Source organism: Petromyzon marinus, chromosome 4 (genome assembly GCF_048934315.1).
Source record: "Petromyzon marinus isolate PM22_M1 ecotype Great Lakes invasive population chromosome 4, UKy_Petmar_22M1.pri1.0, whole genome shotgun sequence".
In the NCBI taxonomy this organism is placed as follows: Eukaryota; Metazoa; Chordata; class Hyperoartia; order Petromyzontiformes; family Petromyzontidae; genus Petromyzon; species Petromyzon marinus.
In genome coordinates, this window is record NC_133670.1 from 6,929,494 (window position 1) to 6,954,513 (window position 25,020).

Genomic DNA, 25,020 nt, shown 5'->3' on the forward strand with positions numbered 1-25,020 from the left:
GGGAATACGTGGAAGAGTGGACCGTACCTTGGCCAGATCACGTTTTCTTTCACGGACGTGTCTACCCGCCAGCATCTTGTGAACAAGGAGACCGCTAAATATTCAGTACATTCCTCTCAGGAAATCACGTAAGGGGCATCTGTGATGTTTAGAGCACTCCCCTTAAAAATTCCATTACCTGTGCACGAGCACAGAGCGGTGTGCTTACAGTGTGTACCATACCTAGACATTCATATTTTAGAAACACTGACGCGAGATGCGTGTCTTCACGTGTCACCGTGACTTATGTTATCAGACTGGGAGACATTGACACGAACGATGCTTTCATTTTAATGAACACAAAGCACACCCGGCAGTGCTTCAGATGGGAAACGATTAAGATTTAGAGCGCGGCTCAGAGTACTACTTCAAAACAACAAGAAAAAAAACCTACCACCAAGAGAAGTCACATTTTGCCGAGGAAAATGCAACAATTGAATGAACTGGGCTTTTGTTAATGTGAAAATCTGTTTTTGTACCGTTTCGTTACGATGAGTTACCCTCTGCAGTTGCTTTGGAGTGCTGCACGTGGTCGCATTACATGATCGCAATTCAATGTGACAACATGCGGCATCAATATTGGCGATTCACAATTAACTATTACGACTATTTTTTATTATTTTTTTACCAGGTAAGTTTTCACTGAGCTACATCGCTCTTTTTCAGAAGCGACCTGGCCACAAATGATAGCTCAACGAAGTGGCTTATCGTCACGTGGAAATGTACAGCAGCCAAATCCTCTAAACGTGTGATGTTCATTCTAAATGTGGAGGTAAAGACCAGAGGATCCGGAGAAAAATCTACGCGACCACGGAGAGAACATGCAAACTCCAAATATACAGCAGGCATCAGGGTTATGGATCGAACCCACGACCTCCTGTATACCAAGCGAGGTAGTTAACATCTCATCAAACGTGGCACCCCTAACACTTTAGTCTGAATAGCGACAACCCACAGATCAAGACAAACGTTAACCTTTCAACCAGTAACCAATGCAGCACGCCATGAAGCTTAGGATAACACGTGTGCCAGGCAACGCAAGAGGGTTTCTGCACAGAGGGCAATTCAGGTCGTATGCCGTACACAGCTACCAAACATATTAAGCCGACTGAATGTTACCATAACACAAGGCTCCTAAACAAGTAAATGTTTAGTTTGTTGTCCTTCCCCCGCACCTCCGCTTACCACGCTCGGCTACGTACGGTGCGAAAGAAGTTCAGCAGACATACATAAATTACAAGCAGGGAAATGGGAAGAGCAAAGGCGTGTACTACTGTGGAAATACCTACGCTACTGCATGCAATGCTGTAGCGAGCAACGGTTCATGTACCCCCACCAATCCTCCAACAAGCATCTCCTCCCGTTAGCAGTCCCGAGCCAGCAGCAGCGGTGGCACTTTCACGTTTGTACGAGAGACGACCCTCTCTCCATGGGACACTTCGCATCACGTGGTCTCATCACGTGATCAACTGGAGGCATGCTGGGAACAGTTGACCCCGCAATGAGGATGTGAACTTTCGTCTCGTGATTGCGAGTGGTGCGCTGTTGAAGTGCGACCGGCCAGGTGTTATTTTTTTTTGGTGTGTGCATGTACAGATGGAGAGCTCTCAATGAAAGATATGGAATTTTGTTTTTATAGTTTAGTAGCAGTCCATAAAGTTGCATGGTTAACATGAATTTGAAATCTATATATTTTTTATAACATTGACTATTATAATACAAACAATACACAACTCCACTTTGTATGGGTTGTAAAAACCAAAAAGTTTTTTTTAAGGGTCCCATCCCCAATTCGTACCAACACATATGTTCTCTCAGTAGATGCGCAGGCGCTTATTCACAACAACATGATATTACAAACACATTAAACAACGTCGTTTAGAAGGTGAAACCCCCCCCCCCTCCCCACCACTGAATTTAAACACCTGTATTACCAAGTGCCAACAAACAGTATTATGTCTTTTGTTTATCCCTAGGAGAGCCGGGGGAGGCAAAAAACATATCCGTTAACTATTGTTTACATCCGTGCCTCTGCACGCATTCCAGACGGACGATTATGCTCCAATCTCTCGGAACACCCCAGCACAATTGTGAGACTCCCCCACCCACCGGACAAACGATATTCACAAACCTCGTGTTCCCAATGACCACCAACATTCAAAGAGCTATACATTCATCTTTAATAAAATATATCAAATCAAACATCATTTTTTTGTATAAAACTACATATTCCACAATGGGGTTTTTTTGTACTATCCTATTTCACATTCAAGGTACACACAAAGTACAGATAACCTCCCATATAACTCAATGTGTAGGAGCCACTGTGCATACTGTGGAGAGGTTTAAAGCTATTTTATCAGTTAAAATCAGTGCATTTATATACGTAATTTAGGATCTCAATAATAGTGTCCGTTATTAAAGTCACCGCCTTAAGGCTGCTATGCCTGTTACCGTCACAATTTTTTTTATGAACCACGTTCGTACGTGTATGCATGTAATAACAAATATCACAATTATTTCAGGATTTCGCCCCGCGCGTGAGATATCGTGCCGTTCAAATTAGCGATATACCGCAGTACTCCATTGACTATTTCAGGTTAAGTGTTAACACAAACCCCACACTCCCATGTTACTGCACAAATAGATGCGGGGAAAATGTTTGAGATAAAATGCATTTTCCCACCCCCACCGTCACCCTAAAAATGTATCTCCAACATTTTAGCTCGGTGTCAAATAAATGTATCGCCTTGTACATGCAACATTCGAACATGTTCGTCATGATCACTCCAATAGTGTACGAGTAGCAAACCGCGGCCCAATTCATGTTTTGGTGAGAAGCCAACAAAAGCAATTTGGGTGGACATATGTTCAAATTTGGCACACAACAATCTATCTGATCAACACTTGCTGCTTTAAAACTGCTTTGATCTGTTAAGTTCGTTATTCCTCCCACCCACCCAGCCGCCGCAACTACGATTGGCACGGTTGGCTAACGTACCGTGCGAAAGAAGTTTAACATACATACAACCTACATACATGAATCGGGGCTGTTGGTAAGAAGGCATAGCAGCTTCACACGTTGGTGGCTAATGCCGACGGGAATGGCCGAGTGACATCGTGGACGGGAAACGTTTACCGACAAAAACTGTGGCTTGGTCACACTTTGAAAGGTGTCAAGAATTGTGGCGTCGCAGCAGCGGTGAAAGAAAGCGTCTCGCGAAACATCGAATTGACGCATTACAAACAAAAACAAGCAGGCGAACGAGCGAGCACGCGAAGAACAGCGTCACGGTCACCACTCAACAATGCACAAACGAGACGCAACCATTTCACAGCGCTGCCGTTTAAACTGCGCGGGCGAAAAGGGCTCCCCACGAGTAACGCAGTTTGTGTTTTCCTCCCCCGTTTACAGGGGACTTTTATTACAAAACGGTGACGACGATTCACTCGTCGTCTCGAATACGGTCCTGATGGTGGTGGTGGTGGGGCACCTGCGTTGGAATATTTTCAAGCACCCGGTTCTCATCAAGCACAGCAAACCTTTTTTTTGTTGCTGCAGGTCGAATGCGTCGCCGTATTTTAAAACGAGGCGTTGCCTGGAGTCGATCATTTTCAATACGAATGGGTAAGAGAACGTTTTGACTTTCGACAGTAAGTGTGCTTTTCACCCCCCCCCGCCTCCCCATCCTGAGCTGCGCTCTTACATGTCATTGTCAACCCATAGTAATGGCTTATTAGATACATTCGACGCAATCCCAAGAGAGCTCTCCCTCGCCTCAACCTCCGTAAGCTCGCGTGCCCCCAACAATCATTGCCCCACCCACGTGCCCGCATTCGCCTACATTCATGGAGAGTTACGGCAACTTGTTTTTTTTTGACGGCACATTTTGTTGCATGGTCGTAGATGTCAACAGTTTTACCCGATAACATTACACTTGCCCTATGGCTACACAATCCAAGAAATTAAGAGATTTGTATTTTTATATATATGTAAAAAAAAGGGGGTGTGGGTGAAAATGTCTCAGTAGTAGGCAAGGTTCCATCTGATGATTAGGTGTCCCTGATTATAAAGATTTGGCTCTGCAGGAATTTTAAGCAAATGTATATATTTTTTAAATGCTATTCAGACTGCTATACATGATTCGACTACGGTGGATGTCGTGAGTGTATAACTGTATAGGCAACGACTGTGTAAGCGTGGCATGTGACTGAGCCTCGACGATGATGAGGTGGGTAAAGCTGGGCCGATTTATGCTATTTTGAAAAGACAAGAAGATGTGTAACAGCTGCGGGTATAGATTTATTAGAAACAGAGCGGTCTTCAGATAGTGCAGATGAATGCACATTCTATCAGCCCTGAGAGAGTGTTGTGAGACTCGTAAAACGGGGGTACTTATTTCATTGACTCAAGAAGGACGATGGGTTGATTTAACTCCTGACCAAGAGTTTCACTTGCGACTGTGAATCGGCACTTTGTGAGAATGCCACGCAGTTAGGCGAGAACTTACTGAAACGTAACAAAGACATCGCAAATATGGTGAAGCAAGTGGTTGGTTAGCTTGCAGGCAATGCAACGGAGTGAGAAAATTGGGGATACCTAAATGAGCATTGTCTACAAAGCACGTATGGGGGGGGGAAAGCGCATGCAATATTTGATCTTGATTTGAAGCTTTCGTGACTGCAGGAATCCATACTCTTTCGGTCAAGTCACCTGGGTATAAAATATACCCACGTGACTTTACCGAAAGAACCAAAGAGTATGCAATATTTGAATTACGAGGATTTGTCAATTTTACCTTTTATTGAGCGTTAACAAAACCCTTCACTTTTCATTAACGACTGATAAATGAAATAATTAGCTGGAGTACACCCAAGAATCAGTCACGTTTCACTTGGGCGGCTGTTACGCGTGTTATTCTTTATCGCTCAGTTTCCATGACCACTGACGATAGCAACGGCTCAGTTGCGTTTCGGGATCAGCAGCACGGGGCCCCCCGGGGTCAACGATCCCACACTTCGTGAACCCCGACGCTTCCTGGAGCAACCCCCCTCGCCTCCGCCTCCAGGGTCAGGGGTGGAGGGTCAGCAAGCCATCTTTAAAAAGTGTTTTTCAACAAGCTTTGGGTTCTAATTTTCCGCCATGTTAGTTTGAACACTAATGCAGCCCTGAAGCAATGGTGGAGCCAGGATTTTGAGGTAGGGAGGGGCAACCCCTCCAGCAATTAAAAATGATAAGAGGACTTTTGTTAGTAAGTAAGGACTTGTTAGTAAGGACTTGTTAGTAAGGACTTGTTAGTGAGTAAGGACTTGTTAGTAAGGACTTGTTAGTGAGTAAGGACTTGTTAGTGAGTAAGGACTTGTTAGTAAGGACTTGTTAGTGAGTAAGGACTTGTTAGTAAGGACTTGTTAGTGAGTAAGGACTTGTTAGTCAGTAAGGACTTGTCCCTTGCTTTTTATTCGATTCGTGTGCGGCGATGGCGAATTCGAACCGCGTTGTGTGATCGGCAATGCGCTCGCTGAAGGTGTTGATGCCTTCAGGGAAGTCGTGGACTCTGTATACGCAACTGCGCACAATTCTGTGAGTCACTTATAACTGCTTTTCCGTTACTTATTGCCCCAATTATAGACTCAGACTATTGTCCTATCATCTCATAGAGTCCCTGGCACGTAATAATATGCTACACAGTGGCAGTGCGGGTCGCAAAATGCCGATTTATTACTAATAAACCCCAATGATCCGATCGAAATAAGGGATTTCGATCGGATCATTGGGGGGGCACGTGCTACCCCCCCCCCCCCCCACTGTATTATTTTTGTTATTTTTTTTACCTACGTGACTTTACCTAAAGAACCAAAGAGTAATAAGCCACTGGTTATGTTCAGGATTGTTCTTTTCATAACACAGAACAAAAACACGTCACATTCTATGCCGGTAAAGCATAAAACGCATCGATAGAGTTTTTTATCATATGTATTTCCAAATTTAAAAAGTATATGTCAGATTTACATTGCCATGTCATGATAAGTATCAGTTTATTCCTTGGAGGAAAAAATAATCGAAGAGGTAAAAATAACTGAAGAAAAAAAACGAATCTCAATTAAAAAACCCAGGTTGAAAAATATTTACACGCCTCAGAAGTTTCCGAAGCATGCTGGACAGACAAACCACGCAACATCAGAGTTTATCAGAACATACATTGTAGATTGTCACATTAGGGGGGCGCTGAATGATACTAACGCTGTTACTGAGTGCATCTGAACACCGGTTCATCTGAATGAAAATTAATCCTTTGTAACGAACTCATCAACCAAAGTTGGGTGTGGATTTTGGAACAATCAAAATCACAAAACATTCTGGATAGCGACGTAAAGACAAGCCACAAAGCATCATAATGTGTCGCGTTAAACTTGATGCGAGTGTGTGAACTACATTCAGTTGCCCCATGCAGCTCACCGTTAGAAAGCACTTTTTTTTTTAGATAATATATTGTGTGCCACATTGCTGTCCAAAACACATGGCAGTGTGTTACACAAGGTGGTTCAACCACCATATCGTGCCATTATAACCCAGTGAAAATATTAAATACCAATAAATAACAGGGTAAACCATAGGCACAGTTCGAACACAACCAAGACCTTTGCTGGCTGCTCCACAAATATCCTATTTTGGTGTGTTCCAATTATAGATGCGCACAGCTTTGCACGTGTTTAAACTACTTGTTGCATCAGAATGGATACAATCTCACAATCGGTCTGGACATTGCTAAAGGTCACGTGCTGTATATGCTATATTTAAACATCCTTCGAGAAGCCACATTCACAAATTGAGACATGGACGCCTGCACATGCTCGTTTACGTTTAAACATTTAAGTGTAACACATTTACAGTGCGTTATTCCTTCCGCAGGAAGATCATTCATGGCATGTTCAAATGTAAACGCTTAAATCGGCGAGATCAATAACAGGTGAACGTCCTACGTGACTTCTCTGCAAGGTTTGAGGTTTGGAAAGTTATTTTACAGGAATTACGCTTTTTTTGTACCGTATATCAATTTGACGATTACGTTCAATACACAGCTATTAACTCCTATGCAGTCTTACCACTCCGCTTACAACTGCCTCGTGTGACACATTGCATTCAGTCGCGTCAAGGAACGCTACACTCTGGTTCATGTTTCACTTAAACTGTACTCTGAAATTCCCTGTAGAATGCTTTCACTGAAAATTCTACACGCATCATTTGTGGCAATTGTAAAGACGTACGCAAGAGCTCCGACTCGGCTGAGTCACATTAGGCCTCTAGTCTTGACTATATCAATGCTTAAGGACCCTGCTTTGACTTTTCCACATAATAGCTCAGTCAGGCAATGTATGAATACTAAATCAATTATCATCAAGAGATGAATGCAGCTGTCGGCTAAGCCACGTGGGCTCTGCACATCTGTGCAGAAGAGCGCTCGAGCAAACGGTCGGGGGGGGTGGGGGGGGTTTGTCCGGCACCTCTTGACTTGCGATAAAAGACTGTGTCGCAAAGCGTGCGTGCGTCCGTACGTGATATAAATAGGACAGATTTTAATAATTATCAGCTGATGAATTAATGATAAACAATCCAACGCCTCCATGGCCTAAAGCGGTGAGTGACGGAGCAGCCTTGTACGGCGAGTCAACCAAACTTTAAGGCATACAACAACGTTTTGTTGTTGTTGTTGTTGTTATCAAGTCAAGCACAATGCCGGAGAATGCAGATGTCCCGGTAGAGAACTGCGTTGCCAATTACCAGCAGGGACGACGTGTCAGAAGACAAGCTGAACCTGCATTAACACAATTGCAAGGACGCATTGGTTGCAGACACAAGACCTGTGCCCAAATGCCGTAGGAATATGTGCCGATTGTTGCAAAGTGTATTTGACGAGCGATATATATAAAAAAAAATGAGAGCTGCTGTGGGGTTAGTCGGCAATGCGCGTCACGACTATGGTCACGGGGACCTCACGCTGTACCTCACGCTGTACGCGTCCCCCCCCCCCCACCACCGCCTCGCTGTGAAAAATGAACGGGCTCACGCGCTCGCTCTAAGACTCGTGTACGCGATCACCACGGCAGTGTCGCTGTAGCGAGTATAAACATTGCATATCACGACTTTGTGAGCAGCAAACAGTATTGACGGCATATTTTTTGTTGACTAAAAACCAATTTACGTGCTATTAAGAGACAAACGATGGGATGACACCCCTTCCCCCCCCCTATTCATTGCCAATCAGAGTGCATTAGCACCGAATAAAAAATATACGTCCGGAGCACAGCCTTGCGAGTACGGGCGGCAAGCGACCGCTTGCAACACTGCCAACGATCTGCACGCTGGACCTACCAGAATGTTCACTTGTACGCTCAACGTGTTCACTTTCAATGTCGAGGACTCAAAATGAAACGCCAACGCCGCTGCTTGAGGACAAGCCTGGACTGCGTGGAACAGTTGACGCAGGATGGAGGCGTCAAGCCTGCTGCTGCATGAAGATATGTATTTCAAATGGTTGCACTTATTAGGCCTTCAGTTGCTTCTAAACGCGTGAAGTTTGAGGTAGAACACTGCTTTATTGAATGCTTTTGAAAATTGCAAGACAACGGACGGGGCACTATTTTAAATTTGATCGGAAATATACATGCGCGGCGAGAGGATTCACGCCGAGTCCTTTTGGCAAAAAAATGGGAAACGTGAAATTCTTACACAAGACGTGTTCGCTACAAACACATGCCACTCACTATGCCATGATAATGCCATGATTCTCGTGACAACATTGTGATGATTTATTTCTTTATTCTCTTAGCACTTTCGTAAATGTTTAATTCTTCAAATATTTAACCAATGTTCCTTTTTTTTTTAGAATGTCATAGTTTAATATTTTATTTACATGTCACTTTTACAGGCAACAAATCATGATTTATAATTTAAATTATTATATTACAATATGAATAAAAGTCACAATCTACAGTACAGTCGTTCATGAAGTAAACTTTCAGCAATTTGCCAGACCAAAAGTTAATAACGAAATGCGTCGATAATTGTTTATACAGAGGAACCTCACGAAGCCAGACTTGTTTAAGCCAAAATTAAAGGGTTAGCCGGAAAAGGCTACCTAAATAAAAACAAGAAAATGTGACAAATAAATTAAAAAAACACAATCCAACCGGAACAAACGTTCACACCGCGTGCGGTTATGATGTGGCGTAAATCTCGATGCCATATTTTGTGTCGGAAAATTCTAAACGCACGAATTACTTCTGAACATTGCAACAGGTTCACTGAAATCGTATAAAACTGGCTTTAACAATAAAAGTTTATTCAAGCCTGGGAGAATAATTCTGTTTATTGGGTTAAAGAATCATCCATTCTTCCGTCTCCGCTGCACGTAATGGAATGTTAATAATTGTGTTTAAAGTATTTGGCCAGCTATACATTTCCACGTGTTAAGCCACGTGGTTGAGCTGTCATTTATGGCCAGGTCACTTGTGAAAAAGAGCTATGTAAGCTAAGTGGGCCTTTACCTGTTAAAATAAAAAGGAGTTTAGTTTTAGTTCAGTGTGTTATTTAAATTGTAGTTTGCTGGGTATCCCCCATAACTGGGCTTATCCCCCCCAAATAGTCTGGCTTCCAGAGGTTTTACTCTAAGTACAATGGCTTTCATGTACCACTGTTTTCATGTTTTATTGTTTAAAATTGTATACTGTTAAAAACATTTTATGAATCGATATTTCGGGTAAATGCCTCATAAAACAGTGACATTCAGAATCATGAACCTATTTCCAAATTAACTCAATGTACGAAAGAGCCATCATCAATAATGCAGATTATTACTATTCTCATATTGTAGACGTCACGATAGCGATTCGATTTAAATACAGGCATCAAAAATAGATTTTGGAATAATGAACATGATCGTAAAAGCTATGAAAAACTATGCATAGAGGTCAAATTCACTACGGTATATGATGAAGTCACAAAGTAGGCCGATTAAAAACAGCAAGCATTGGTATAAACAGCAAAATAATAATAGCTACATTTTAATTCTAATTATGTTTTACTTGAAGCAGACAAAAGCCTATACTTTTATCTCATTAACCACAATCGCAAACAGTTTTATATCTACTGCTTAACCACCTCTAACAGCACTGATTCCAATCACAAACGCTGCAAATCAAAACCCACTCAACATTTGGCCATGACTCAAACATATTTGCATGTTATATGCCACACATATAGGATTGTTATTGTATGCCACGAAAAGAGACTATGTATAAATGTGGTATATAAAATGTTCTCCAACCATAACTTTAAAAACATAAATTAAATGCTTTAACCTTAGATAATAAAGTCAGCTTTTAAACATCATACACAAAAAAAATAACAGCCTCATCCAGAAGACCGTGACATCTTTGTAAGAATAAAGTGTTAGAACTGTCCATGTACATGAATGATGACAACTTTAAATTACAAAACTGTAGTGTACCTGGCTGCCTTAACCTCATTAGCCCAGTGACATGCCTCGCAGGGCAAAGGTCAGCATACGGCTAGGGATAGGCTCAAGGGTCAAGAGGAGGACGGCAGCTTGTGCGCGCAAGTTCTCTCGACTCCCGTCAGTCCTGGAAGATCTCCAGGAAGAGCGGAGGGAAAAGCACGGAGGGGCACGTGACCTTCATGTGCAAGATGCGGCTGGAGTGACACGCCCCAATGAGCCGGAGGTCTGTCACCTTCATGAGCAGCTTGGGCCAGAAGTGGTTCAGGCGGTGCTCTCGGTGGTTGATGTAGTGCTCCAGAGCCAGCAGGTAGGTGTCCTGCAGCTTCTCCACCTTGTCCACATTTACCAGCCCAGGCCGATCTTCGGTTACCCAAAACAAACAAGAGCCCAGCAAAACGAAATGCGGCGTCAAGAACTTTCTTTTTTAAGTTGCCGAAAAACCACAATGAGAAGTCAGGTGACCGTTGGTTAGAAAACACCTCGCGGTGTGTCAGAGACGTAAAACAACGGGTGCCGATTAATGCTGCGGGTGAGTTAAACACAGGCGATTCAACGCAGCTAGCTGCACGCACAGTGGGCGTTAAAGATCCCGGGACATTTGTTTTGCAAGAGCAGGCGACTGTGTGCCAGCGTCACTGTCCAAATTGACCAAATAATAAACATTAGCAGCAAAATACTTAACTGCGATTAAATCCCACCCCCCACTCCCCACCCCCCGCCGGACTGGCAGAGCACAGAGCTTGGAGATTTGTTGGCTTATCTGCCCTAACGAGGCTCGATGCACCCCCCACCCCCACCGTCAGGTCAACTTTTTTTTGTTTTTGTGTTCCAACTTTCATTTGTTGATGCAACTTTGCCGACCCACCCCGGTTGGACATCTATGAAAAAAGAGCTTCTTCATGACTCTATCGGATTCCTCGTCTTTAAATAAAGATTCTGATATTATATTGCTGTGCTCGTGGTGTGATATAGAATAATACGACTCGTGCAAAAAAGTCCACGAGTCAAAGTATCGCTCCAACTCCACGAGCAAGTGGTCGATATTGCATATTCCTAAGGTGGTGGCGTCAGTCTCTCCAAAGGATGACCACTTTTACTTCCTAACTTGTCGAACTAAGTTCGTCCGCCTCAAAGAGATTACAGGCCAGGACCACATCTAACGAGGATTTTACTCCCAACTTTCCAACTGTGGGCAAGTTGGGTACGGAATGGGTGGTAATATAAACGTGTGTTCTACTTGTGGTGCGCGTGCGTATAGCGATACGATGTGGCTATAGCAATTGTGGTCGCAACCGTATAGACCATGGTATTTGTGTTATGCTGTAAATTAAAACTATTCACCATTCGCTCATTAGACGTAAAAAAAATTACCAGCCACTCAAGTGACACAAATGATCTGATATGCAATATTCACCAGACTCACCACTCAAAAGATTCACCTGACACTCACCACACTCACCTGTTACTTATGAGACACTAACCACTCACTTGACACTCACCACTCAACCAGGGACCACCCACCTGACACAGACATAGACATGGCCAAAAAGGCATGTCTCCTAAAATCAGTGAATTTGGGTCACTTAGCAGAAATGTCTGTACTTTGTGAATTTTCCACATATTAATCGCAGACTTCAGGAGTTTTTACACCGGTGGTACTATACTATTAATAAAATATTTTCTTTACCAGGTAAAACCCACTGACCTATATTGCTCCTTTTCAGAAGTGACCTGGCCACAACAAATGATAGCTCAACAAAGTGGCTTATGATGCGCAAATGCATAGCAGCCAAATAATCTAAGAGCAAGTTTCTAAATGTGGAGGGAAAAACTGGAGGACCCGGAGAAAAATCCATGCGACCATGGGGAGACCATGCAAACTCCAAATATACAACAGGCATCGTCAGGGTTGGAATCAAACCCACGACCTCCTGCATACCAGGCGAGGTAGTTAACATCTCGCCACCACGGCCCATGTCACCGCAGACTCGAGGAGTTTCACTGCACACCCCAATGGGGTGTTACTCCTCTACGCAGGAAATAAATAAAAAATAAAGACAAAGATCCCCCAATATAGCCTTAACAAACTGTTGGGGCAAGTGCTGCTATTGAGCACCGATGAAGGCCAGCACGGCACACCGGGGGGTGGGTGGCCAGCACCACGCACGGCCGCCTTTGTCTCCCCAGTTGCTGTTTACACACCGCACCAGATACTCATTTGAGGCTGAGTCGGCCTAGGGGAGGCCCGGGTTCGTAGCGTAGTGTGCAAACCGCTACTCCGCCGCTCCCCATTGGCATGGGCAGACTCTCGCCAGCAGGTGGCGCAACCACTCATTTGGGTTGGCATGCGGCCAGCTTTGTTGAACTTCCTATGCAGCAAAGCAGTGAATAAATACCAACAATAATATAACAATAAAAAAGACACAAAAAACTTACTACGCTGTACACAGTGGGATACGGCGTAGAGCTCTATGCCAATCATGTGTAAGGAAATTCTAGACGTGCTGATCTATATTTGGGTGTGTAAGACGCGAAATCCTCGACCATTGTCATAAATAAAACAGACGTCCGTTTCAGCACTTGCACATCTAAAGCCACTCATCTTCACACGTACGTTTTCGCAGTCAATGTTCGAATTCACAATTGAGTTTTTGGTTTGGCTGCGGAATGATCCGGGCGAAATAACTGCAGCAAGATCCTCCGACCACCCGCCACGGCCAAACAAACCGAAATGTCACGTGGCTGACAAGCGTTTAACGCACCAACAACTGTTATCATTGCAGCCTCGCTCACTGGCAAAGTGAAGAATAATTATCACACTAAAAGTTTAGCAATTAGATACACGATGCTTCGCTTGCGGGCACGTCAAGCATCTCCAAGAAAATTAAGTCAGAATAACCGAGTCACCTGATCCAGCTTCTTAATCATGTATAATAATTGGTCCAGTTAAATTGAATATATTTAGAGTTAATACATTGACAAATGAGTAATATATAGTTTGAATCTCATTGCTTGTTCCTGCCAGGAATCTTAGTGAGTTTACATGGAACACCTGGGGTATGTCCCATGACCTCCTGCAAACGAGTCCTCTGAAATTCCACACGGGCGCAAGGCACACTGAGCCCTGCACAAGCACTTTGGTGACGCCACCAACCACTCAGTCGTCAATGGGGGCTGCTGTTGTCACTTTTGCTGTGCGTTGGTGAAATGTCACACTGTGTGTTTTGGAGAGTCTATAAAAATGATTAAACTATTTTTTTACTTTACCAGGTGAGGCCCACAGCTATATTTGCTCTTTTTCAGAAGCAACCTGGCCACAAATGATAGCTCAAGGAAATTGCTTACCACGTGAAAATTTATGGAATCGAACCCACACAACCTCCTGTACACCAGGCGAGGTAGTTAACATCTCCTAGCCACCACGGCGCCACCACCCGCAGCATGACTCTGTCACGCTCTCACTTACCCGTAGACATCAGCAGCACCGCCTGCAGTAGCGCCACCTCCGTGTCATCCAAGCTGAAGGCCGCCAACGAGCGGCCCAGGTCGAATATGGCGTCCGATACGAGGCCCAGGCCGCCATTCTTCAGCTGCTCTTTCTTGACCGCGACCTCGCCGTTGAGCGTGAGCGTGTCGCTCTCGGGGTCGTAGCGCACGGCGGCGCGCAGAGACATGATTTCCATGCAGCATCCCTTGAGCAGCACTATCTGGTCCTCGCACGGCAGCTGCGGGGGAAGGGCGTGCACGTTATCACATTGGGCCCTGCTCATTCATAATAAAACCTCGTCGGCAAAATCTGCACTATACTTGGCGAACTCGTTATCTCCATTGCCAAACCCAACAAGCCCAAGGCGTCCATCCAATTTCCTTTTTAAACGTCCCTAGAACAAGAATTGGAATGGGTGACGACGCCTTTGCCATTGTGCCACACACCAACGTTTTGAAACAACCCTGTTTCCTCCCCCCCGACATCGCAAATCATCCTTAAAAACATATCCTGAAGCAGACGATTAGTGCTGGATACATCCACATAGGCCAATGTGATTTGTAAACTTTGATCCTTACCTGTATAGTTCAATGTTCATGTGCCATTTTATTGAGGGACTACTGCTGTGTGGTGTTATTTTGGTGTGGTCTGGGACTGTGTTTTTGTTGTTGTTGTTTTTGCCGCCTTGTCCAATGTTGATAAATCGTACTTGTATATTGGGATAATTATTGATTTACCATTTTATATATTTGCACTATCGTTTTTTGTATTGTTCGCCGTTGTAACTTGCTGACCCACCCATACTGGACATCTCTAAAAAAAGAAAGAGCTTCATAGCTCATCGGATTCCTCCGGCAGTCTAAATAAAGATTCTGATTGGTCCATAATAGGATTCGTCGACACTAGGCTCTGTGTTAACGAGCAGCCTGCTGTTGGCCAATCACTAAACTGGTATTTCAGCCAACAACAGATGACGTCACCCACGCAAGTAATGTGCATTTCAAATTAATGCTCATAGTAGAACTCCAAAAATCGGTGGCGATGTTGGGCACGAGTGTAGCGAACCATGTAACATGTGGCACACTGTGATATTACTCCAAGAATACACGCGGCTGCGCGACTCTCAAGGATCCGTGAAAATGTGCAGGTTAAAGGAGAAACGAGAGCATGTGACGAACCACTCTCTTATTAACCTGCAGAACATTTACGCATTGTAGGAGTTGCCATGTCGGAAATCTACCATATGGCTCTGCAGTTCAGTATTTTATCATTTTTAAAAACTAATTATCCAAGCTTTTTTTTATCCTCAACCGCATATCTGTCAATCTGCTTCTTGGTTGTCTCTGCATCTCCAATTGTCTCTCTACATTCGTCTCTCCGTCTCCCCATCTCCATTTCTCTCTCCATTTCCATTTGTCTCCCTGCATTAACCATCTCTGCCTGAATCTCCGTTACTCGCTGTATCTCTGTCTCTCTGCATCTCAATCTCTCTCTCTATTTGTATCTCCATCTCTCTATCTCGGAGAAACAGAGACGGCTTTGAAGCATTTCTGTGATGCAAACATAAATCTTTTCAAGAAGCCAGCAACACTTTATACACCGCTGCAGTAAAAAAAAAATCTCAATTTCCAGTGTCTCGTCAATTATAGGACGAATTATCCACTAGATTGGGGAAACTTTCGTGGATTATAGAACATTCTAGCCACGTAAAATCCTTTAAAACGTCCAACGTTTCAGATTTCCGCCCCCCTCCCCACGTCGTAGTTTCTGCGAACCGAATGGGCACTGAGAATTAGGATTTGCAAATTGTTAAAGGTCCGATAATTTTCCGTTATTCTGTGGGCCTATCTCTAAACCCATCTCACCCGTATGCCTTGCCAGGCTTGCCCTGGGCACATAAACTAGGCCACAAAGGTGTCAGCGCTCATGGGGAAGCCCACAGAAGGAAAAAGAAAACGATAAAAGATTGTTCTAAGTGTGTTTTGGGTGTACATTATAAGAATCAGAAGTTTATTATCCGAGTAAATTACCCATTGAGCTATACAGCTCTTTTCCAAGGGTGACTCGGTCAGCAGACAGACAGGGCAGCAAGAGTTAATAAACAAGGTATAAAATAAGAAAAATATAAGTAAATAAAACCAAACGATCTTACAACACAATTACATACATTTGCGTTGTGTTCCACCTCTATCGTGTCTGTTTAAAAGAGTAAAGTAGTGTGCATGTTCTGTGTCCGTGTGCATCGTTTGTGTGTGTGGTCTGTGTGTAGTCAGTGTCTGTATGTTGGCGTGCATTCATTTATGCACGTCTATGTTCAGACTGTGTGCAATCTGTGTATGTGTATCTGTGTGTGGTCTGTGTGTATTTAATTGTACGTATGGGCCTGTTTTGTCTGTACGTCTTTGCCTTTGTGTATATATGCATATATAATATAATAAGAAACACCACAGCAATGTAATAAATAACAACGCTGTAAGAAGTTGCAGTCCTCCGGACCATCAGCTGACCTCGGTAAACATGGGCAGCTTCTTGGCAAAGTCAACAACCCGGGTGATGGACGGAGTGATGATGGCTGTGAAGTGGGTAAAGGCCTGGAGGTCCACCTTATCATCCCCATCCAGGCTGGACAGCACGGACTCCTGGCCAATATCCTCAGACTGACGGTGCACGTACACAGACGACAACAACCAACACGCGTATCAGTAGACCATCCCCACTTTGCTGACGATGCGGGGGGGCATTTTTCCCACTGAAAAAAATACGCGGCACGTTTTAGACATGGGCTGATATTTTCCTTAACCGATGGTCCCTGAACGTGTCGCGATTATTTTCAGCAAGAAGAAATGTTACGCACGATAATTAAATCCAGGTGTGCAATGACTACACCCTTAAACTTTCATTACTAAAGAGTAGGTTTTATAGTAGGTTAAATAGTCACGAAATGTGATCACATCTGAATATCGTGTACAAAAACTGTGGCCATATTTATTTTACAGACAAGAGGAGTCAGTTATTGGTAAAGGAAGAAAGTAAAGTCTTGAGCCTCGACTTGAACAAGGGGGAAAAGCAGTTCCAGACCATGTGGCCAGCAGAGGAGAATGAGCAACCTCCCACTGCGAGGGAGCAGTGGGAGGTTGACTGGGGGCTTTAATATCTTCAAGTGTACCTTGGATCACGGAAAAAATTTTTACTTATCTTCGGCAGCTATCGGAAGGTTCCGTACATTGTGAACCAGTCATAGCAGCGTTCTGGAGGCAGGCAAATAAGGCGACAGACCCTTTCAAAACACCAACGCACGGCCGCTGAGAGCGCTGCTCTAGCAAAGCTCGCATCCCTAGAGGACAAAGCAGTGCCTGTCAAACGTGTGTGTCGACAACCACACGTGTACGAATATGTGTTGAACTTCTAAAATGTCATCAGGTTTTTGTTTTTTTTTAAGCTGGAAAAATGGTAAAAGGATGGCCCCCTTTTGGCACGTAGGCTTTTGCGACCACTATTATTCGTAACGAAGGTTTTTTTTTTGGGTTGGATCGCGCAAGTATCACTGTGTCCTTAAACTCGCCACAATCCGACACAACCAACTGGTAAGGCTCGTCACGTAAACAAAACGTGCCAAAACGTCGTTACTACTTCAGCCCACCGGTGTGTTGGAGAGTCAAGGGCCACCAGGACAACAGCGCTGCCCCCGTTGACGCACTCGAGTGCGAGCGCACTTCCAACTTTCCCAAAAAACGTGAACGTGACTGCGCCGAGCAGCAGCAGCACGCGCGCCGCCCCGGTGGCGTTCCTGGAGTGCACCGTCCGGCTACGGCGCGAGGGTAACGCCGTCGGCGCGGCCCGAGGCAGTTGCTGACCAGGAATCGCCTGTGCTCCTTCCACTGGCTCCCCTGGGCGTTGGTGGTGCAGTGGGCGGCCGTGACGAGCTGAATCAGCTCCCACTCCTTGTCGCTGGGCCCCGGTCGCTCGATGACGTTGCGCCGCTTCTCGTCCTGCTTGCGCCGCTGCCGGTTCTCCTCGATCAGACGCCGCTTGGCCAGGCGCTTGCTGTCGTCCAGCACCACTGCCGCCGCCGGGAGACGCGGCCGCGGGTTAAACATCGCGGAGATGCGGGGCAACGGGGGGACGTCTGCTTACGCGCGCCCCGCGTGCCGATAACACGGACGCAGAAGCGTTGCACTCTTATCGTCCTCGGCTGTCAAGTTGAAACAAGTGGATGAGTGACCCCGCTGTGGACGTAAGCATTAGGGCACGACGTGACGAGCACATTCATCGCGAGCCTTTCGCACCCTCCTGGCACAAATGACCAATTTTATGGCTTTGTGTGGTTTTTTTTTATTTGTTTACAATTTACAAAAGCAGCACTGAAAGAATTGCTATTCTGAGACAATTCTCGCCGCCGACACCGAAACAAATACATTCTGTAGGGCGGTGCTCAGGTGCTGTCTACAGCTATTGGGTTTCACGTTCTTTATCAACATTGGAGCTGCCGTACAGAATCGTAATCTGACAAGGTGGAGCTTAAAACCGTAAGGTTGTGGAGTTTAAGTGGGGGTCGTAATAATATTCAGCCGTTTATCGCTGTAGGGATTTTATCTTGTTGTCCTTTCCCGCACCTCCGATTAGCACGGTGCAAAAGAAGTTCAACATACATGGAATGGGCACCACTTTATAATAAAGTAAACAGTGGTCACCTTATAAGCCAGAAGAGAGGGAACATTATTAAACCATAAATATCAAATACAGGCGGTCTGCAATTTACGGCAGTCCGATTTACGGCGATCCGCATTTCCGACATTTATATAACGCCACCATTAATTGATCAACAATGCAGAAACTTGATTTACGATGCATCTTCCGATACGACTCCGAACACGTTTGAACAGTCGGTCTGGTTTCCGATGTGACTTGGCATGGAGCTCTTTTGTTATTCTAAAGTGTTTTTTTGTTTTGTTTCTTAACTACTAAACCTATTCGCAAGTGAAGGGCTCACAAGTGACGTCATCACATCTATCCCTCTATTTAAGAAACGAAACAGGAGGATTTATCTACAAATCTGGCTGTCCCCCTGATGATGCTAGTTGTAATTAATGGCGAAACGTTGTACTCAGATTGTAAATATTGTGGATTTGCTCTAAAACACACCGGTTAGTGCTGTACTCGTGACAAATTGGCACGCTCTGTTTACGTGACAAACCTTACTAATTGGCTGTGTCGGGTGGTGGCGGGTTTAACGACACATTTATATATTTACGCGACCTAACTCCCCCCCCAAAAAAACGATAGCATCTATTAAACCCTGTTAAACATGGCTTATGAAAGGAAAAACACACCGGTAAGTGACGTTTTAACTGTCCATGGGAAAAATAGGGTCCGATTTACGGCCACTCCATGTGCGACTTTGTTTCCAGGAATGCACTGTGTCATCCTCGCAGCGGCTTTTGGCGAGCCATCTAACAAAGACGACCACTGCATCGCACGCTTTCACATGCGCTTCTGCGGCCATCTGGAAAGCACATCCTTCCGATATTAGGAAACCATTTTGAAATATAATCTGAAAACTTTGCAACTGCTTTTTGCGTTCAGTTTTGCCGTCCGTCCTTCCCCCGCACCTCCGATTAGCACGGTTGGCTACGTACGGTGCGAAAGAGGTTTCAACATAGGTACATGCGTGCGTACGTTGTATGACAACGAGTGCATGTCGGCGGACGCGTGGATGTAACGTACGGTCAGAGGCCATGCCCACAGCGATGCACTTCTGGTAGCGGCACTCTTGGCACTGGTTCCGCGTGATCCGGTCGATGATGCAGCTGCCCTCGTACTTGCATGCATACGATGGGTGCAGGTTCTTCTGGATGGTGCGCCTGAAGAATCCCTGCAATAAAAGCGCACGGCCTGGGTTCTTGGAAAATGTTTTGCACTCCCTATGCAAAGTTGCCGCAGCATTCGTCCACGGTACCCCACGCGGGTACCGCTTACGCGACCTTGATGAAGTACCGCAGTGACGGGTTTTGGCAAAACCATCGATTGTGCTAGCCAACTCATGGGTTTTTAGCAATGAAACCCAAACGACGACAACAATAAGGGTATATTTGCTTCCCATATTGTTCAGGCGCGAACCCCTCTGGTCATTTTTCATGGAAAGGCTTTGTCGTATGTGTGCGTCATCATGATGGTTTTTTGGTCACATTCACTTCGATGTATATTGGTACGCAAATCCGTAAAGCACTTACATCTCCAGATCACCTCCTATTGGCACCATCACTTCAGCCTAATTAACTAATGCCGCAAAAATGGTCGCAGTGATTGCACAGCAGAAATTAAGGCATTAAGTGAATTGGGGCAAAAGATGTGGGTAACCTTGTAAAGGTCTTGCCTTTAATCAAGGTCAAGAGGTCACCTTGGCCAATGCTGTCCATGGCTCCACACCTCACTCTCACTTTTTTCCTTCAGCCAGGTACTGCAGTTGTTAAAGTGACAGCTGACCTCCGATTAGCACGGTTGGCCACATACGGTGCTCAAAGAAGTTCAACATGCATACAAACAAAGTTTACTCTTATAGTATCCCACAATCTGGCTTTTGGTGTTCCCTTCGGTGGCAAGCCCGCAATTACAGTCTTCACAACCTGCTGCTCGAGTGTTAAGTCATGTCCCATCTATCACGACTTCCTTCTCCTGATCACATCCATAGCATATTGTAGATTAGCACGGTTGGCTACGTACGGTGCGAAATAAGTTCAACATACATATTCCTTGCCACGTGATATATTATGAACTTCCAAGTTGACCGATAATATGAGCATCCTCTGCATGCACATATATTCAAAGGCCAAGGTTAATTTTTGTTCTTTTGTTCAAGCCCAACATAGACCAAACAAGGCAAATTGCCCTTAATGTATAAAATTATTATGCCGCCCATAACAACTTCGTGTTGGTTTCAATTTTTCTGCGATGAAACATTTCAACAGACTGCACTTCTCAAGCACGAATGCCGGTCATGTGACCAAACCACTGATGAGTATCGGGGGGGGGGGGGGGGGCGGCGGGGCAGCAATTCCAACCTCGCCCCACCACCTCCCGGCAATTCAATTCAACAATCAATCCTCTTTTAATGTTGCGGTCATCGTAGCGGACTCTGGTGGCTGGGGAGTGCGGGGCGGCAACATACAAAAGAGATAGCCGCAGATTGTTACACACGCAACTCGATCCACGTATCGTGCGCTTTATAACCATCGATGGATTCATCGACGCGTCGTTAGTCACACTGCTGATGTCGGGCGACAGCCAGCGGAGACCACATTTTTGGGGGACCGCAAATTCTCGAACGGTAAACACTGAACCAAACAGGTCGGGTGTGGAGGAGAGGCTGCGAAATGGATTGTGTGGCTTTCATGAACAGTAATGAAGTAACGTCATGTTCAGTTTGGCATTGCTCATAACACCAGATCGCTATTTTTTTTTGCGGTGGTCTCGTTTCCCACGAAAATGCGGCTTTACCAAGATCTCTGTAAAGTAAAGTTCGCGTGAAACGATGAACGTACTTCCCAGGACTGTGCGCGCTTCAGCGGTGCTGCTTCTCAAAGAGAGCGCGTGCGGCATGCTTAACATCTCGTAAAACACAGGGCAAGAGATACAACTGGGGGCGGGGGGGTCCCTCGAATCACCATGATTCCTAACAACCATTTACTTCTCCTCTCATTGATTTGATGATTTGAACATATTAGCGGTATACCGGTGTGCGGTATTTCCCCGCCATCTGCAACCCCGGTCGGAAAGACTTACGGGGTGCGTTTAACTTTTATGAGAACCGGTGTGTTGTGCTGCACTGTTGTACCGTCAATGCGTACAATGATCCAGGGTCAGGGTTCAATCCAAGAATCCCTCTTGTTTACATATCATCGTTACAGTATTTTTGTATAGCTTTTCTCTTTCTCTCTCTTGCTTGTTTAGTTTTCGTTGCTTTTGTAATCCTGAATTCAACCTAAGCATATTCTGCACTCCGATTTGCATAAATGGTAAAAAAAACGATTCTCACATCTAAATATTCGACGGGTGCATCTTGACCATGAGAATTAATTTCAATTGATTAATCGACGAATCGTTACACGTATATTAGTTACTGCGCGGTAATTAAGTGCATTGCAGTTTCTGGCATAAACTCTTTATTGGGGGCACGTTTCCATGATAGCGCATGAACACGATTTACACTAACTGCACAGCTATTATGGGACACACTGAATACAAGCTGCTCCTGCACACGCATCTGTGCACGTGACAGTTAATTTTATCTATGTCTGGCATGAGCCTTCCCGAGTATCACTTGGCCTATAATAAGAACATGGTGCAGTGTGAAAGTACATCGCACTAAAGAAGACAAAGGTGGACTCGGCACAGCGCTGGCTTTGTCACCCTGCCACGCCATGAACTTTCCCCTGATGGACTCCACCTCCGCTTTCTCAAAAGAGGACTTATATTTTAACTTATGACACTGTTTTAACCGAGTCGATCAGAAGATCTGACGGAGAGCGGCATATATCAATGAGATGTATAGGTCAAAGTAAACTCCCAAAAAGGAAACACCTTGGTCTTCGAGTGTTTTGCAAGACGAGCGAAAAATGTAAATAAATATTAATTTGATAAGCGAGCGAGGGTCTTGCAATACGAGTGGTACGTATACGCGCTTTGTCTCGCCGAGCGTCACGTGATCACAACTGATTTACGAGTGCTTTGATATACGAGTGCTTTGGATTACCACAAACACGTTTCTGGAACAAATCATGCTCGCAATCCAAGGTTTTACTCTATATATGTTTTATCCCAACCAACAAAGTAAAATAGATACAGCAGGTGATATTTACCCCAAGTGAGGACATGAGTTGGGGCACTAAGGTTTCCTAAATGTCAAGATCAGAGGGTAGGAGGGAGATAAACCGTTTAAGGGTGCTGCGGTGTAGAAATGTTAACTCGCCCGTCTGGAATGCAGGAGCTTGTGGGTTCGATCCCGACCCTGACAACGCCTGCTGCTCTATATTTGGAGTTTGCGCGTCTCTCTCTCTCTCTCTCTCCCCGTGGCCACGTGGATTTTTCTCCGGGTCCTCCGGTTTTTCCCCTCCACATTTAGAATCAACGCGCACCTAAAAGTATTCGGCCGCTACGCATTTCCGCATGAGCTATCATTTGTGGCCAGGTCGCTTCTGAACAGGCGCGCTGTCTCTACATAGCTCGAGTGGGCCTTTCCTGGTAAAATAAAACGTTTAAAGTTCATCCAATAGGTGGCGCCCTCGAGCAAGCATGGCATCTGCACACGCACGGCGTTTCCCCCCCCGATTCGTTTAAGGTTGGAGAACCCCAACATCCCCCCCCAAACTCCCCGCGTTATTGGAACCCGAACCGTTTTCGCGCCCCAACAATACAGCTAAAACCTTTAATGCTCGTGGGGGGTTTTTTTTTTGTTGATTTGTTTTTGCTCGTCGCCGTTTCACGTACTCGCGGCAAACTTATTGCAGTGCTATTTTGAAATTTGCGGGGTTGTATTTTTAAACGGCTCGCTGCTGACTACCCGGCAAGAAAGTGGGCCGAGGTGTTCGGAGCGACTTTTCCCGGGCGCACCGTTTACAGACGAGTGCTTTTTCCCTCTGTGCATTCGTGTTCGTTGAACTTATTTCGCGCCGTACGTAGCCAACCGTGGAATTACGTATACTCTATGACGTGAATGTATTCATATTTGCACGTTCAAAATGTGCTTACGTTCATCACTCTCAAATCTCAGCTGAATAACACAATGCTACATTACAATATATGTATTCATTAATACATACACACCGTTGACACGTTCATGTTTAAACGCAATGTATGTTTATGCCCCCCCCCCCCGGATACTCTTTTTCCTCAAGCTTTGAGTATTAATATTCGCGGATTTAATATTCGCGCAAGTTCTCCAGGAAAGTATTCCCAAAAATATATGAAGGGTTTGCTCTACATACATGTCTGTATTACATCAATAATTTCATGCATAGCCCATATATACAAAAAGACAATGCTCCCACCCCCACCCCCCTTATAGCCTTATCAGACTGTTGGGGCAAGTGCTGTTAGCGAGCATCTATAAAGGCCGCATCGTACACGAAGGGATGGGTGTCCAGCACCATGCCAGGCCGCATTTGTCTCCCCTGCGGCGATGTTTACTACACACCGCACCGGGTACCCATTTCAGGCAGAGTCGACCTAGGGGAGGCCCATAACTGATTCAGATAATCGTCACCGGAGTTGGCCGTGAGCAGGAACCAAACTCGGGCTAGTAGTGCAGCACACCAACCGTTGCACTACCACTCCCCACCAGGGGCGGAGCCACAGGGGGGGCTGAGGGGGGCTCAGCCCCCCCCTGAAATTCTGGGAAAGTCGGTAATCGGGATAACCGGATATCCGGCTGCTGCAAAATTCTGCAGGCTGCCACCTCGTGTGCTGCCCTGCAGGCTGCCACCTTGTGTGCTGCCCTGCAGGCTGCCACCTTGTGCTGCCCTGCAGGCTGCTTGAGCGGCAGCCTTTCGAACTTATCGAACTTATTAGCCACATCAGCGGCTCCGACCTATTAATAAACTCCGCGTTCAAATCCAATTAAATGTGTTTTATACATTTGTGGCACCCATTGGAAAACATACACTGGATATCTCAGAATATTGAAGTCAGCCCCCCCAAAGTCAAAATCCTGGCTCCGCCCCTGCTCCCCACATATACACAGGCACACACGTACACACTTGCAGACATGCAAACACACACATACAAATGTACATGCACATATTAATTTTTTTTATTTTAAGCAAGTTGTTATTTACGAACGTTTAGTATGTTTTATCATGGTGCACTCGTAAGTCTGAACACTTGTTATCGTGCCCTCTTCATACTTCCAGTCCATCACGAATACGCCGAGCTTATCACACACTCGGTAAGCTCTTTGGAATAACAACGCCGTTTTAAAAGTCT

General features: G+C 45.1%; 1 protein-coding gene across 4 annotated transcripts in view; it reads right to left on the reverse strand.

Annotated features, from left to right (window-relative positions):
- Positions 1 to 306: 306 nt before the first annotated feature.
- The window catches only part of LOC116938798 (thyroid hormone receptor beta-A), a 106,775-nt gene continuing 82,061 nt past the window's right edge, over positions 307 to 25,020 (reverse strand). For all 4 annotated transcript variants that reach the window (XM_032946442.2, XM_032946445.2, XM_032946443.2 and 1 more), the window contains exons 5-9: positions 19,768 to 19,915; positions 17,898 to 18,103; positions 16,551 to 16,700; positions 14,023 to 14,281; positions 307 to 10,916 (exon numbers count right to left, since the gene is read on the reverse strand). In XM_032946442.2, coding sequence (XP_032802333.1) covers positions 10,675 to 10,916; positions 14,023 to 14,281; positions 16,551 to 16,700; positions 17,898 to 18,103; positions 19,768 to 19,915 — 1,005 coding nt within the window. In that variant the 3' untranslated portion in view covers positions 307 to 10,674. The remainder of the gene's footprint in view (positions 10,917 to 14,022; positions 14,282 to 16,550; positions 16,701 to 17,897; positions 18,104 to 19,767; positions 19,916 to 25,020) is intronic.